Below are 17,066 nucleotides of genomic sequence, written 5' to 3'. Positions count from 1 at the left end.
TTTTTTTTTTTTTGGAGCAGTTTTGACACTTCTTGGCAAAAGTACAGGAGTGAAGAGGTAAAGTCAGCCCGGAGCTGAAGGAGCGGGGCAGCAGCACAAGAAGAATGACACTCACCGGTGACAACTAAAAACTGCAGGTATTTAAAATTGCCATTACCGTTGTTTTTATACTAGCGTCAGAGCAGGAAGGAGTCTGTCTCTAAGAAGATGTATTTTATTTTTAGGGCTGGGAGACTCTTAAAAATACTCCTACCTAAATACCTAACCGGGTAATGCTTTTTCTCAGACAGATCTGGACGGAGGGTGATTTAAATGGCTGAACTGCCCCTCCCGCCGCAAGCGCTTGCCTCTCTGGGAAAGACTAACCGTTTAACCCCCTCTGCCGACTCGGAGTAGGCAAACGCGTGACCAGCCAGAACACGCTGTTCTGAGCAAGAAGCTTGCGAGTAGCCGGGAGACCTGTTTGGTGTTAAGCCACAGAGGAAACAGCTGGAATAGAACAGATGTGCATCTTAGGAACTTCTGCACCGCGGCTGCCACTGCCCGCCCTCAACAAATCCCACTCAGTGACTGGGCCAGCGGCACAACTACAGAAAAAGTGTGGAGACTTAGCCTTTGGGCGGAAGGAGACCTCACAGTCCGTCAGTGACCCAAAGCAAACACCATGGGTGGAAAAGAATGCTGGCCGGGAGGGAGGAGAGAGCCCCAGGCTGACAAGCAGCTGCTGACTCAGTAGCCCCACACAGGGGTCACCACTAACCGCTGAGGTCACACCACGCCAGTGGTTTGTTGGACAAGGTGACCATAGAGGACAGCGATGTGAGTGCTATTTGGCCTCGCCTGTTCAGCCTTATCCAGAAAGCAAAAGCAAGCAGGTGTCTGAATGAGATCCGTGGCGCACAACGTGGGTTCTTACCCCTGGCCTGGCACCTGCTGCGTATACTGTGATCTCGCTTCCCTGCAGTGGCTGAGCCAGGGAGGAGGGCAGCAAAGTGAGCCAGAGGGAGCTCCAGACCACGTGTTAGGGGTCAAAACTAGTGTGGCATTTCAGCCCTGGCCGGGTAGCTCATTTGGTTAGAGTTTCGTCCCAATATACCAAGGTTGCCAGTTTAATCCCCGGTCAGGGCACATGTTAAGAATCAACCAACAAGTAGAACAACAAATGAATATTTCTCTCTCTCTCTCTCTCTCTCTCTCTTTCTCTCTCTCTCAAATCAATAAACATTTTTAAAAAGTGTGGCATTTCAAATTACCCCCTTTAAAATCTGGTATCTAACACTGTTTTAAATCATGTTTTGAAAAAATAAAACTGAGATAGACGATTAAAGAAAAGGCATTTTGAAAGACAACAGATCCAAGGCTGAGTTACTTTAGAGACACAAAACTGGGCTATTTTCCATTGCTTTAATGTCAACTTTAACCTTTTTAGGTTTTGCAAAAGTGATTTAAAGAAGGGGTCCTGGCTGTATTGTGGAGGTGTACGTTTCTTACTCATGTGAAGAACCCTGAGTCCTAAAACAGCCTTCATTTTAAAACAGCAGACCCTCCTATGGGTTACAGTCTCATGGAATAATTAAACACTACAGTCAAAAAGGACCTTCACATGTTACCTGAAGTTCTCAAGCAGAATGACTGCCACTACATAAATACACGTGGTGTAGTCAGGACGGGGATGGAGGGAGGGACGGGGCCGTCTCTATCTACTAACATTAACTTAAAAAAATAAAACCAGGAGCCAAGTTATCGCGGCGAGCAAACGAGGGCGCACTCGTGCATCCCAAGTTCGTGGCCGTTCCTCCGAGTGAGGCCTCAGCAACGCACAAAAGCAGCGCTGGAAGGGAAGGGGACCTGGTCCTTCATGGTCCCTGCTTGCAACTAGAACGCCTGACACAACACGCTAAGAAACTCATTGATTCTGGTCCCTCGTCTCTTCTGAAACCTTTGTCACAAACTTCAGAGTTGGTCTAGAAGAGGATTGGGGGTGTTGTCACATTCTTCGGGGAAAAAACCCAGAGCTGCTGCTCCCAGCGCCTCCCAGCCTGCTGAGTCTGGGGCGCAGGGGGCACCGCTCGTGGCCAGAGTCCTGAGTCCCATCGAGGTGAAAGTGGGAGCTGGAGCGGGTGACTTACTGTACGGCTGAGAAGTGAGGTGAGGGGGCTGGACAGGAACCACCTGCGCGGCGGGGACCAAGGCCGAAGGCTCCTCGGCAGCCGTGCCCGACTGCTGGAACGCCACGTCGATCTCCTCATCCGTGAGCCCTGGGGGAGGAGAGCACAGGACGGCAGGTGAGTGCCTTTGCCACTGTCCGCGGCTGCCACGAGGTCTTCGTTGAGAAAAGACCCGTGGAGCCACAGAATGCCTAGCATCCGGGAACGCTGCCTCCCGATTTCGGATTCTCTGGAACCTCTCTCGGTTGCAATTTAACCTTAAGCGACAGAATATTAGCCTCAACACTGCTTCCAAATGTGGCTCATTCAATTTCCTTAATTTATCCTTGAGTTTATTGCTGCTTTTGAAGTCGCTCAGTACTGCAATTCTCCATTCTTCCCCCGAAAACAGATACCATCAACTGCAAATGTGGCTCATTTTAATCTGTAATGGTGTTAAAAAAAAGAGGGGAAAAAACTAACAATAATGCATGAAAACAGACAGGGAAACAAAAAACTAATTATTGGGTGAGACGACTAATTAGTCTAGATCGTTTCCAAAGACGGGAATAATTTGCTTTATTTTATGACAAATGCAGAAATAAAAAGAAAAATCAGGACTGACTGTGATTAGTATGAATGGGATATGGAATGTAAAGAAGAAAATAAAACAAGAAAACAGATCAAAACAAGGCCAGGCCCAAACTTTCAGATGATTATTACTCTAGCCTATCACAGGCTGCCTATATTGCCTTTGGCTAGTTTTTCTTTTTTCCTATTTTTTTTTTTTAAATCTTCCTGACACGCTAAACCACAGTGCACCCGGCACATCAGGAAATAGCAGGGCGCCATCTGCAGTGGCTACAACATGTGGAGAGGATCTGCCCACGGAAAGCGAAAGCCCCGTGAAGACCACAGTCCCAGCGGGCACACAGCTGGAGGGTCTTCCCAGGCAGCCGGGGCCGTTAGGTCTGTGGGAGGAGGGCGAGGGCACCACCCAGGGCGGCACGCAGGTGTGACAAACACTTTCCCACGGGGCCAGCTCGGGAGTGACGGTGTGCGTGCAAACATGCTCTAGCCACTGAGCGTGGGAAAGGCAGGTGGGCGGTGGCTGCCAGTCTGCAAAGCCCACGCTGGCCGGCCCGGGCTGTTCCGGGAACCCTGATACCCAGTCCAGCCGCAACACAGAGCTTTTAAACCAGAGCTGGGAGCTTTTCCACATCTGGTCAGCAGCTCTCCATTAGAGGCCCACAGCGCAGCCTACCTGCCCCTGGGGGTAGCTGGCGTAAGTACAGGAGGTTCTGAGGATCAGCAGCTTCCAAAGCCTGGTGCCGCAAGCTCTGTGCCGGGGCTACGAGAAGGAGCGCGGTACTACTCTAAAGCACAGCGTGGCCCTGTGTCACACCGGTGCGTGGGCTGCAGCTGTCCTGTAAACTTTCCTGGGAAAATGCCTGAACTGTTTTAAACGGCCCCAGGCCCTGGCCAGGTAGCTCAGTTGGTTACAGCGTTGTCCTGATATATAAGGGTTACGGGTTCGATCCCCAGTCAGGGCACATACAGGAATCAGCCAATGAACGTGTGAACGAGTGGAACAACAAATCGATGTCTCTTTAGCTCTCTCATTTCCCCTCTCTCTCTCAAATTAATTACAAAAAAAAATACAAAAAACAAAACAAACAAAAAAAAAAAAACAAAAGTGGGCTCTGAACTCCTTCTCTCTGGGCAGCTGAGGTCCGGACCCTTCCCCGCACACAGTGGAGCTGGCTGGTGGCAGGCCAGCCGCCCCTCTGCGAAGTCTGAGTGCTGCAGGGTCTGTCCTGCAGGTTGACGGGCAGATGGAAAGGCTGCCAGGGTGCCCTCAGCACCTGCAGGATACAAAGGCTAACTCTGAGTATATGGGGAATGTCCCTTGTCCCCCAGGTTGCTGCCAAGGGGGTTGCTTTATCATCTCACCTCCCAAGAAGAGGGGCAGGACAGACACAGGAGCCCAGAAAAGTAGAGAACAGATCTCCTCCTAACCAGGAAGGGGAACTGCTTCCAGGGTTCTGGCAGAGACACACTGCTATGACCAGTCCTCGGTCAGCCATCAGAGGAGAAAGCGGCACACGCGACGTCAGCACCGCTACTGGTCACTAGGACACCACGGAATTTTATACGCCCGGCGGTTCGCGTGCCTTGTCAGCCGCTGGCTGCAAATGAGGATAATTTTCCCAAAAGGAGCGTTCAGTTGCAGTCTCATTTTCCCTTTTGGCTCTTTCAAATATAAACAAGGACGATGGTGTTTGACGCTGGGGAAATATGCAGTAAGTTACAGGCTGGGCTGCCGCCCCGCGAGCCGGCGCTGGTTAAAGGGACAGCACTGGCTGCCCACTCTCCTGCCCTCTGGCCCCGAGCCTTGACAAAGCCTGTTTTCCTAATAAAACATGTTCCTCCGTTACTGCAGCCGAGCCCCCGAGTGAGCCCGCGGTTTAAAGGGCACCAGCACATCCTTCCAAGCTCTTGTTTTCAGAGACCTTATCGTTTGATGCTCTAAATTTACATTGGCTGGAATTCTGATACCCTCAGTCCTCTGGAGAGTCAGGACTTTGATTTAGTTACGTAAAGTGAATCATTTTTCTTCTTTAAAAAAAAAAATAAGCATTTTAATGATCTCACTGAATAATATAATTTCAGGGTTGGCCCATTATCCCCGTCATTGCCTTCATTTAACAGATTAAAAAAACCGAGGCCCAAGGAGGGTGAAGAACACGCCTGGGAGCACCACGGCTAAGGGCACGGTCCTGCGGGTGACCGCCTGCCCACGGCCCTCCCGCTCCAGCCTGCCGACCGGCCTCTGCAGCCCCGTTCCAGGACACGAAAGGGCAGACTGCAAAACTGAGCCTTGGGTCTTCAATCTTACGAAAGAGGTTTAGATAAGGACTAAAAACCTCTTTCCCCCGTCCCCACGTGGGCACCCCATCCACAGGCGAGAGCCCATGGATGCTGTTTTGGGGCTTTATCAAAACAACACAGGAGCCTGACACCTGGCTCCTACCAGCAAATGACCCCTGGACAACTTTTTGACCACCAGAGTGACAAGGGGAGAGTGACCACATCTAGGATTTTAATTTTACCCCCTCCCCCAAACCCAAATGCATCTCTCAAATGCTGTCTAGCTTCTTGGGGTTCTCTTTTTCTAGCGTGTCCCAGCTTAGGGAAGACTGACCCGGTTCAGGGCTCACCAGTGAATCTCTCAGGTGATCCAGCTGGGACTTTTGGAGGCAGAGGGGGGAAGGGGGTGCCCTCTCTCAGAACATAGCTGTCACCTACCCAGTCCTGGGTTCCTGGCGCGGAACTGCCCTTGCCTTTGGGAATGAGGTCCTGCCCCAGAACCACTCATAGTGCGTCCAGGGCGCGTCCAGGTCCCACCCGGCCCTGCTGAGAGAAACCCTGGAGAGCTCGGACTGAGACCTTGCAGAATCCAAAAGGTTAAAAGGGGTAGTAAAGGCAACTGCCAATTGGAAGTGAATTATATTTGGCTCTGAAAGCTGAGGCACAGGCTATATTATAAAAGGCATCTCTCCGCGTTGTTTACCATCACCCTGACTAATGCAGACCTCTTTTTTTTTTGTTTTAAATAATCTCATGCAAATTAGACACACACACTTCCTTCCAGTTGATTGCTATCTGCAAGGAATAATCTACCCGCCCAGGGACTGAGCAAGGGCTGAGCAGAGCAGAGACAGGAGCGGAGGGTGTCACAGCCTGGCAGGCAAAACTCCTCCCCTCCCCTACCTGCTGCAAGTCTTCCTTCAGCTGCTGCCTTTGTGCGAATCAGTCCATTTTAATAAAACCTAAACATTTTCCATTGGGGTGTCCGTTGCATTACCTGGTACCACCAGTGCTGTGCACTCAGGGGCCCTTTCGAGAACCTTACCTCTGCCACTTGACGGGCCCCTTTCCCCCTTGGTGACACTGACAGTTGAAATACAGGACTGACGGGACAAACCTAAGGAGGCCCTGCCCAGCTGCCCCATCCACTCGCTAGCCAGGGGCCTCGTCCCGGGTGCACGGCTCCGACAGGCCACGGTGGCCTCGTCCGCAGCGCTGAGAGCCCTCAGTTCAGACCCCGCCCTGCAGAGAAGCCCCAGCCCTGGAATCAGCGCAGACCCCTGATCTCTCGGTTCTCTGGAATTTACTCCCAACGCCAGCTCCCTTTACCAGGGCCCTTGCGCTGCCCCTGGGCAGAAGCCCACAGACTTCGTTCCCAACATCTTCGCCAGGGTGACGTCCTTTAAGAACAGACAAGTGAGCCCCATTCCACTGATCGCTGAACTGAATGGCTTCAAGGCTGCCACATCTGCTTATTTTTATCCTTCAGGAGACAAACAAAATGTGCTTTCTTTTCCTAAAGGTTTTGTTAAAATGCAAACAAACTCCTGTGCGCTGTGGAGATGCAGGGTCCTTTCCCAGGACTCGGACCAAAGGAGGCTCCGGGAGGGCTGCCTTTTTTCTGTGGGACCGGCTGTGCGAGGGCCTCTCAGAACCAGCAACCCCAACACTGTCCCCAGTGACCGCACGGACCCGCCACCCGCGCAGGTGAAGCGGAAAGGCGGATGACAGCAGACAGCAGTGCTCTCTGCATCTTTCAGGTCAGACAACAGCCAGGACAGCAGGGTCAGAGGTAGCTGGGAAATAAGCAAGATAATGAACAGCTGACCGAACCTCCCGGCCCAGCCCGAGGCTGATTGCAGAACCGGGCCAGGGGGCCAGCGGCACAGGGCAGCCCTCGGGCCCCCGGCCTCCCCATCACGGTCCCTGCGTTCACGGGGCTCAGGTGATTCATCGGGACTCGCGGAGACCGAGCAGGGGTCACCTCTCTGAGAACAGCTAGTTATCTCCCCGTGCGCGCCGGGAAGGAGACGAGGCAGAGACGACAGCTGGCTAAAAAGATTCCCCAAATTAAAAGAAAAATCAACTCTCTCAGAAAAGGTTAGGGGAGGGGAAAGGGAAAAAAGCATTTTTATTTTACTTTATTAACATTTTGTTGGAACAGTGGAGTACAATAAGGACTCTCAAGCCTCCAGAAGTCGTTGGGTGACCTGTAGACCCCTATTTCCCAGTGCCTTGTATAAAATTGAATTTTTTAAACATAAATTACACGTAATGACGACACTGTAAAAACTAACAGTAATGGAAAGCTGTGCTGTATTTCATTAGCCTGTATTATTCCGTGCCACCTGATCCAGCCGGGCCTTGTTTATGAGTTAGTGTGTTAGCAGATGCCGATGGAGCATTTGCTTCGACCTTGCTCTTCTCATTGGGGCATGAAATTACGACGGCAGCACCTTGATATTACAGCCATAAATACAGTAAACTGCAAATTTAAGCCAACGGCTCCTATTGTCTCTGAACATAAAGCTGATCGGTATTTATTTAAAAGGAGAACAAAAAAAATATTATATATCACCTTGTTTATGGGGCCTCCCCCACCCCCTTTCTAGTCCCCCTCCCCCAGCCCCCCAACCTGTCTAATTCACTTGGTTAAAATATTAAGCAAATAAGCCAAATGCTTTATTTTCAGCAGGTTAACTATTCCCAAGCAGCAGAAACAGTGTTTGAGAAAACTAGTTCCAAATAACATTAGCCGGAAAGAAGGCGTTTTGGTAGGAAGTGATCTGAGGCCTGGGGTGGCTCCCGCCGCCCAGACATGGATATGGAAGCCCCAGAACGAGAGTGGAGACATGCCCTCTCCTAAATGAGGGACGTCCAAACAACAGGAGAAAAAGTTGCTGATGACACCCTGGAAGTGAAGGTCCTCTCGGTACCCTTCCAGAAATTGTTAGGTACAAATCTATTCAAAAAGAAGCAAAACGCGGCCTCCTGCCACCTAAGGAAAGAGAGGAACATGTCTAACCGAGAATGTAATTCTCCCTCCACACAGGGAGCCGGGGCCTCTCGTGACGACCTGCACCAATGCCCTCCTCATCCCAGTGAACCATAGAGACAATATATCCTTTAAATACATTAAACGTGCAAGAAAAATAAACACAAAGACAAAAGGACATACTGGGTATCACCCAGCCACGTCTCCTAGTATAAATCACGGAGTAAAAAGCACAGCGCAAAGCGTTCCGCACCGCTCGCCCGGAGACAGGGCACCTGGCAGGCTCACGCGCCCTGTAGGACGGGAAGGGAGGGCAGGCTGCTCCCCTAAGGCAGTGGGAGAGAACCCCTCTGACTCTGAGAGAGGCAGCAGAGAGATGTGCAAACCCAGTCACGTCCAAGTTTGGAGGTGTCACAGGCGAGCCTCGCGGCCACTGCCAGCGAAGCGTGCCTGCCAAAGGACCATTTTAGCAGTGATCTAAATGCGAGTTTTGGGGAGCAGTTTAATTGCAAATCAGACAGGCTGGGGTCCGAGGGTCCAGGCCCCAGTGGTATCAATGACGTGGCCAACTCGACCACGAGCAGAAGTTCTCGGACGTTTAATTCTGATGCATTATGCCGCAAGGCAGGCGTGCTCCCTTGGAGCCCTGAATTATTTTCAGCCACGCTGGTCGCTGAGCTGAGCTCCTTCCGCGGAAGGAGGAAATTTCCCTATCAAATTTATTGAGCTTCTCTGGGGAGTAGTATAACTGGTGAACAAGACAGAAGTGAGCTGCCCCTCTGTGTAACACAAATTGAGATCTCTCATATGCAAGACTGGGAGGGCTTCCAATCAGCATCACGGTGTCTATTTTTAGATCTATAGTCTAAAGATGCTTTTTTCTTTTAATCCCTCTCTGCTAAATTAAAAACAAAATAAAGGGGAGTGATTTTGATATCTGATCATCAATTCCAAAGGATTAACAGCGTGGCAAATATCGATGCCGCTGTCACGGACAGCAGCGCAGAATCCCGCAGGTCTTTGGCAGCGGGCTGGGAAGTCAGCCCTGCCCACAGAGCACCAACCAAGTCTTGGGGAAAGCACCATCTTTAAATACCCAGGGGACTGATAACCAGGGGTCTCTGCTACCTGTAGGCCAAAGGCCGGGTAAGCCAAAGGTGTGTTGTGTGTACGTAGAGCCAAACTAATAACCACTTTTAACTACACTTGAATCTTCCTCCTGTTTTAGAAGAGGCAGTGAATTTGTTTGTTTGTTTGTTTGTTTTTTAAGTCACCTTTGACAACCAAAGATATTCAGATCTGGATGAAAAGTTGGAGCTCATGTGGTCTCTCTCCTGTTCTTTTCTCTTCCTTCTGTTTTACAGACCATAGAGCCAGGCGGTGACGTACTCACAGCTCAGGGTGACTCAGGCAGAAGCCAGTTCCCAACATGACACACCTGTTGGCGGTGGGCGCGGGGGCGGGTGTTGAACATAAGCATGCCATGCCTGCTCCCCCTCTGCTCTCTGACAGTCAACACATGTAAACTAAGCAAAGTCTTAGAATGAATCACTTCCAAGACAAACAAACAAACAACAGCCCCGGCCAGGGTGGCTCAGTTGGTTGGAGCATCGTCCTGTGAACCAAAGGGTTGCAGGTTTGATTCCCAGTTGGGCACCTGCCTGGGTTGCGGGTTCGGTCCTGGTCAGGGCGTGTGCGAGAAGCAACCAATGGATGTTTCTCTCCCTCTCACTCCCTCCTTTCCCCTCTCTCTAAAATCAATGAGCATGTCCTTGGGTGAGGATAAAAATATATATACGGAACATGGGGGAAACCAGGTGAAGGATGCACGGGACCCCTACGATAAAGAAAAAGAGTTTACGCATACGTACACACAAACACTCCCGTCTATTTAGCTGTGTCCATGCAAAAAATGTAGATAAGAAAAGGGTAACACTGGCTTCGGATAAAGAAGGGACTGGTCGCTGGGGACAGAGAAGGCAGACTTTTCACTGTATAGTCCTCTATGAATTGTGTTCCATGGGAATATATTTTTAACGCAAAAGAATAAATTAAATTTATTTTTAAGAAAAACAAAATCCTTAACCCTAAACAAAGTCCCTAGAACGGTTCTCCCCATTTTCCAGAAGAGAAAAACCAAGACGAAGCGTGGGGACGTGCCCAGGAGCTGGGATTGGAATGGCAGGCGAAGCTTCTCGTTTCCTGCTTAACCCATCGTGGCTGTAACCACAGCGGCCAAGGACTAGGTGGCTTTTTAAAAACGTGTTCCAAAAGGCAGGCATCTGTTCTATTTTGACACATCCTGGCCGCCCAAATGTTTCTTCCAGCTCTAAATATTTGCTTCACCAATGGAAGTGTTTCCATCACTGCAACCAAACAAACGCTTGCTTTGGGACGGTGGGGACAGCCATACGCTGTGTCATATGTCACCTGAAACAGCCTGATTTAGGAAACGACTCTACTCCTGGGCACAAATCAAGGTGGAGATTCTGCGCCTTAAAGAAAGCCCCATCACCAGCGTTCAGTGCACCAAGGCACACTCTTTGGTCACGTAGCTGAATGCTGTTTATGTCTGAGGTTCGTCTGGGGTTTTCTTTTACATCTTGAAACTTAAATATGCAATCAGAAGGTTTACTATTTGGTATTCAAATGACTTCCTAAAGTTTTAAAGTACCACGGTTTAAGTCCTCATGTTAATCTAATATTAACATGTAAAATGTGCTATGTTCCAATAGGTCAATACATAAATTAGTTTGTCACCTGTTTGTGGAGCTCAAATGAATGTGGTACTGCTTGCTATTATCAACCTTGTTCATGGAGAGACATTTCCTACTCAGCCAAAGCCATACATATCTGAGTGCTTACTTTGCCAGGCAGTGTGAGAGCAAAGACCTCAGCTTCCCTGCCTGTTAAATGGCAGCTTCCCCAAGACGTCTTCCCCCAATTTCTCACGCTGAGTGTTCTGTCTGCTTTCTACGGTGACGCATATAATCTTATATAATATACAGATATATGATCTGCAACACAGCGATGACATTATTGATGAGAAAGACAGCACAGATGCAAAAAACGTGGAATATGAAGAAAAGCACAGAAGAAACAAAAATTTTGTATTCCCTCTCTCCAACCAGAAGAAATGACAGCCAACACTGGTTAAAACCGTGCCGAGGAATGTTCTAGGAGCCTTTCACACGCTGAGTTACCTGAACCCCAACACTCACCCTGTGCAGGCCCGCGGAGCGGCACGGCCCCGGGCTCCACGTCACTGCGCTTGTGGCACCTTGTGGGCCTGTGCAGTGCCTAACCCATGCGGCCGGAGCCGGCAGTGGGGCCAAGCAGCGGAACTTCATTCCTGCCACGCTGAAGGGGAGGGAGCAGCAGCCTCCCTAAGGGCGCAGGGTCTGGGGGGGCGGGGGGGAAGCAGAGCGCGAACCCAGCCAGGCAGGCTCTGCAGCCCAGGCCCTTCCCCGCGACGCCACACAGCGCAAGAGGAAACAGTCCGGGCCTCTGTTCAAATTGACAGGGCCTTCCAGTGCTTCATTCAGTCGTGCCGATAAAGTTATATGGAGACTGAATTTTTTCAAATTAAAAATGACTGGCAAGCGTGCTGAGGGAGTACAAGCTGAGAAGCTTCTAGAAGACAATGCGCCACTCTGTCTCAAGAGTATTTAGAAATGTTCACACCCTTTGACTCTATAATTTTCCTTCTAAGAAATAATAAAATAATGTCCTATAATGTACAAAGGTGGTTCATGTCTATATTTTTAACAATAAGAAAAATTTAACTAACATAAATGTCCAAAGAAGTACGATTAGGCAAGTTATGACATATTTCAATAATGCAATAATATTCAAACATTCACATTCATAATGAACAATTTCTGATGACATGGGAAATGCTTCTGATACATTAAGACATAAAAAGCAGATGGTATATTCATAGCATGATCTCAATTACATTTTTAAAAAGAACAAAATGAGGCAATAGGGTTGCATCACTTTTAACTTAATCTGAATTCAACCTAGAGCGCACAGAAGGAAAGACAGGGGCACCCCGGGAGGACCCACCATTTCATCTGCAGGGTGCGGTGTCTCTCAGTGAGCCATAGACGGGGGTGCTGAATTTACTGCCTGCTCAGCAGCTCATTCATTCCCACACACCCTTGCAGTCTGAGCACCTGTCATAGGCATCTTCCCCCCAACACCTTGGCACCCATACGTAAAGCCAACCGTACCATCTGCTGTTAAACCAAAGATCTGGCCCTGGCTGGTGTGATGCAATGGACTGACCGAAAGGTCGCTGGTTCAATTCCTGATTGGGGCACATGCCTGGGTTGTGGGCCAGGTCCCCAGTTGGGGATGTGCAAGAGGCGACTGATATTTCTCTGGTACACTGATGTTTCTCTCCCTCTCTTGCCCCTCCCTTCCCTTCTCTAAAAAATAAATAAAATCTTTAAACCAAAGATGTTTCAGTGTGAAGGAAATGTGGCCATACCAGTCTCCTGCATAACACCTTTCTAAGGGATTTTTAGCAACTATTTTAAAAATCAGTATTTAACAGGTATATTCCCATAGTACATGCTGTATTGTGAAGATACAAAAGGGCATAGTGAACGTTACGCTCCTTCCCACTCCTGCCACCTGGCCGCCAGTACTACCTTCCAGAGGCAACTGTGGCTACTAGCTCCTTAGATCCCTTGTAGACACTACGGAACACAAAGGTGCCTTCATACATCCATGTACTATGTATTTCTATATTACATATGTGGGTATGTGCATGTGCACTTTTACACAAATGACAGCATAGTATGAACGCCGTTCCACACCTTGCTCTTTTTCATTAATGTAACCTGGCATTCATTCCATATTAGCATCTACAGTGGGCGCGCATTCTATTTAATGGCTACAGGTACTCCATTAAATGGAGGTACCGTAATTTATTCAGCTTGTCCCCTGTTGAACATTTACTGCTCCAGACAAATCTTATACTACAAATCCTTGTATGTGCCATTTGTATACATGCCAGTATGTCCCTGCAAGTGGGCTCAGGGAGAGGTGGTTTTCATTCCCAAAGTTTCGACAAACAGCCCGCTCTGGGAGGCTGCTTCCGCCCCCTTTCCCACCCGTGGGCGTCGCTTTCCCAGGACGCCGTGAGGCTATCCAGCTTCGTATCTCTGTTGTTCTGAAAGGTAAAGAAAAGGTCTCACTGTCATTTGAAGTAAACTTGGGTTGGTGTTCAATACACAGAGAGGCACACACACCTTAAGGCATGGCATAGAGAACGCCGTGGAAATATCCATGTAACTGACACTCATATTTTCTTTTTTTTGACTAACAGCCTCCAGGAGAATCCCTCGTGTCTCTCTCCCAGTCAACACTTAACTTCTAAGACCACAGAGGATTTCGTTTATTTTCCATCTTTATATAAAGGGAATAATGCACAAAGCACTCTTTTACAAAGGCCCCGGTGGCGTGGGAGTCCGCGTGAGGCTCACCCAGCTGGTGCTGTAGCCACGGCCCGCTCACTCCCGCTGCTGCACAGGATGCTGACACAGGGCGAGGAAGGACCGCCGGGGACCGGTTTCTGGTGCGGGACAATCTGTGAGTAGTGCTGCCGCTATCGACATCCTTACAGGTCTGTGTAGAGGGCAGCTGCTGGGTCATCGCAAGTGTCTGTATTCCCGGCTTTAACAGACGCTGTCAACAGTTTCCACGGAGTTAACACCCGCTGATGCTCACCCCCGCGAGGGCGAGAGCTCCAGCACGAAAGCCCCGCAATTCGGCTTCAGCCATTCTGATGGTGCAAAGTGACAGCTCGTTCTGATTGCAATTGCCATTTCTCTGATGACTCATGAGGCTGAGCATCCTTTCTGGACATTTACTGTCTTTACTGCATACAGTGGTCTATATATGTACGTGTATATACAATATCCTAATTTTTAAAATTTAAGACATTTTTTCAATTACAGTTGCCATAAATATTATTTTAGTTTTAGGTGTACAACACAGTGACTATTTTAGGAAGCGATAACCCTATACAATATTTATATCCATATAAAAATAGGGTAAGCTTGTTAACTGTGTTGTTCGAATGCTATCCGTACTACCAATTATTGAGAACCGTATTTTAAAACTTTTCATTATGATAGATGGTCTAGTTCTCCTTTCAGTTCTGTCCAGTCTTGCTCTATGTGTGCTGAAGGCCTGTACTTCCGTAGAAATGTCAAACGTCCTCGTGACTGACCGCTCTGAAACTTACTTTCCACTCCACTTCTAAGTCTGCCTTGTCCGATGTTAGCACCAGTTTCTTTTAGTTAATGTTTGCATGGTATCTTTTCTATCCCTTTGCTTTCAATCCTGTGTCTTTTCATTAAAGGTGTCCTTGGTGCAAGCAGATCTGAATTGGGCTGTTTTTCATTTTTTTGTTTTTATCTAATCTTGACAGACTTTGCTTTTAGTGGAGCAGTCTATTTACATTTACGGTAAACACTGAAATTTTGGGCTTGATAGCTTTCATTTTAAGATTTGTTTTCCTTTTGATCTCTTTAGTTACCACTTTTCTCTCCTCTTGCTGTCATTTTTACTCAGGTTTTCCCTCCGTTCGCTTGTAGTCCAGGGGGTTTCGGACGGATTTCTCGACTGTGAAGTCACTAACTTGCCTTTTGCAGTTATGAAAGAGCTTCGAGGGGCATCTCATCATTTCTCTTCGAACTCCCATCTCCCATCTTGGCACCCCCGATGGATCCTGCCCGTGCTGATCACCACTGCAGTGTTTGCCTAGTGGGGGATCTGCAATCGCTGAGAGCGAGGTCCTGAGAAACTGTCTGAGAACCAAAACCCTGGATGTCACAATCCACCCGTCGTACTAGTTTTACGTAACTGAGAAACTTCACCCCTTCGCCCACCATCCTAGCACTTAGAACACTTTCACTCCAGCCGCCCACCTCTGTGTTACTGCCACACGCTTTAAACCCCACAACAAAGACACTGTATCATTACACACAGCTAATGGCCATCACCCCGTGCCCTCGCCTGGGCTCTCCATTCCCTCCTGCATTCCTGTGTGTTCACGTGGGGTCACATTCCTTCTGCCTGAAAACCTCACTAGTGTTTCTACGGTCCACCTTGCATGCTTACCGGCCTCCCTTCTGTTCCTAGAATTTGCCAGACTCCCTCCTCAGACTCTGGCATGGACGGTTCCCTTTTCCTGGAACTCTTCCTTACCAGAAAGCTGCATGGCCTGCTTCCTCCTTTTCTTCAAGTTTTTGTTTGCTTAAATGTCACTTAGTGGGGTGTTTCCAGACCATTCCATTTAAAATGACAACCTTCCAATAGCTCTTCATGGCTCTTACTCTATTTACATTATGCTTACGTTTCATTCTACACCCGGCTGGCTCCTTTCCTCCCGTCATTAGAATGTAAACCCCATGAAGGCAGGGGTGTGGGGCCGGCTATTTTATTCACAGCTCTCTTCACAGGACCTAGAACAATGCTCGGGTTCTATTGGCAGCTGGCAGGTGTCCAACAAAACTGTGTAGGAAAAAAAATAAATGGAAACCCAACCTGCAAGACACACCAGTAATGTTGCTGGGGTTTGGGGAGTCGGCTGGAGCACGGAGAAAACCCAGAGTCCCACCTGCTTGTTCCCTCTTTGCCTCTGAAACATCTCTCTCGAACCTCCAAGGAGCCTTGATATAACTGTACAAACTGTGCTCAGGCATTCGCCCTGTACTGCGGCGAGCTGGTCTGTCCCTCAGCCCCGCCCCGCCCCCATTCTCCCGTCTTCTGCCCCTGACACTCCACGCCCTCCCCAGTCTTCTCCCAGGCCGGCTCAGCGCCTGGCGGTGGTGCAGAGTGGTCTCTTCCCGCGCACAGCTTTCCGTGCTCACCCAGCCGGGAATGCTATCCCGTTGGTAGCAATTGCTAGCTATACAGTACTGCTCTGGCTGGCAAACGCAGACAGCTCAGTAACCTTTCTAACGTTACAAATCTAATATTGCTGAACGTTCCTGTCTGCCTTATTCACTGCTGCATCCCCAAGGCCTAAAACGCTGGCCAACTGGTAGTGGCCATTCACTGAATATTTGTTTAGACATTTAACATGATTTTTGAAGTCCCATCCCATGCAATAAAGCAGGAAATAAAATTAAAAGGTCTAAGAGTTGGAAAGGTCACAAAATAATTGACTGTAAACAATATGATATTTAGAAAAATCAATATAATCGTAAGAAAGTTTAATGAGGTGGCTAGATATATATATTTTAGAATTTAGTAGCACTCTTATGCACTATCAATAATTAAAAAATAAAATGAAAAGAAATTCCTTTCATAGTAGCCACAAGAATATAAAATTACTGTGTCTGACTTCAGACAAAGACAAATACTATATGATTTCGCTTATATGTGGAATCTAAAGAGCAAAATAAAGAAAACAGAAACCGACTCATAGATACAGAGAACAGAATGACAGTTGTCAGAGAGGAGAAGGGCTGGGAGAGCTGGGTGTAAAAGGGTTGAGAAGGGATTGAAAAGTACAGATTGGCAGTTACAGAATAGTCAGAGGGACGTCGAGTACAGCACAGGGAACATAGCCAATAATATCTAATAACTGTGCATGGGGCCAGGTGGGTACTTGAAACATCTGGGGACCACTCTGTAAAGTACATGATTTTCTAACCACTATGCTGTACATCTGAAACTAATACAGAATAATATTGAATGTGAACTGTAATTGAAAAATAAAATAAATTAAAAAACAAAACAAAATTACTATGAATAATCTTAAAGTATGTTAGAGCTATATAAAGAAAACCTTACAACAAAAAAATAACAAAAGGCTAATGAAATGAAAGGAAGAGGCTTTTCAAATTAATTTAAAGGTTTGACATAATTCGAATAAAGATCCCAATTATTTTTTCAAAAGTCCTGAAAGCTTATCTTGTATAAGCACATAGGAATGCACAAGAAAGAATAATAAGGAATGCTTGGTAGTCCATTATCTCCTCTACTAGTCATTCAGATACACTTCTTTGTATTTTTTAAAAACTAGTTCC

At 48.1% G+C, this 17,066-nt stretch overlaps 1 protein-coding gene across 1 annotated transcript in view; it reads right to left on the bottom strand.

Moving 5' to 3' along the window:
- The window catches only part of PEX14 (peroxisomal biogenesis factor 14), a 127,498-nt gene that overhangs the window by 22,923 nt on the left and 87,509 nt on the right, over positions 1-17,066 (bottom strand). The window contains exon 4 of the mRNA XM_090268579.1: positions 2,130-2,258. Within this exon, the coding sequence (XP_090124705.1) occupies positions 2,130-2,258 (129 nt within the window). The remainder of the gene's footprint in view (positions 1-2,129; positions 2,259-17,066) is intronic.

This window comes from Furipterus horrens, unplaced genomic scaffold, assembly GCF_987537825.1.
Source record: "Furipterus horrens unplaced genomic scaffold, mFurHor1.1.pri manual_scaffold_3, whole genome shotgun sequence".
Classification (NCBI taxonomy): Eukaryota; Metazoa; Chordata; class Mammalia; order Chiroptera; family Furipteridae; genus Furipterus; species Furipterus horrens.
The sequence above is the reverse complement of the archived record's forward strand: the minus strand, read 5'-3'. Positions and strand labels throughout refer to the sequence as shown.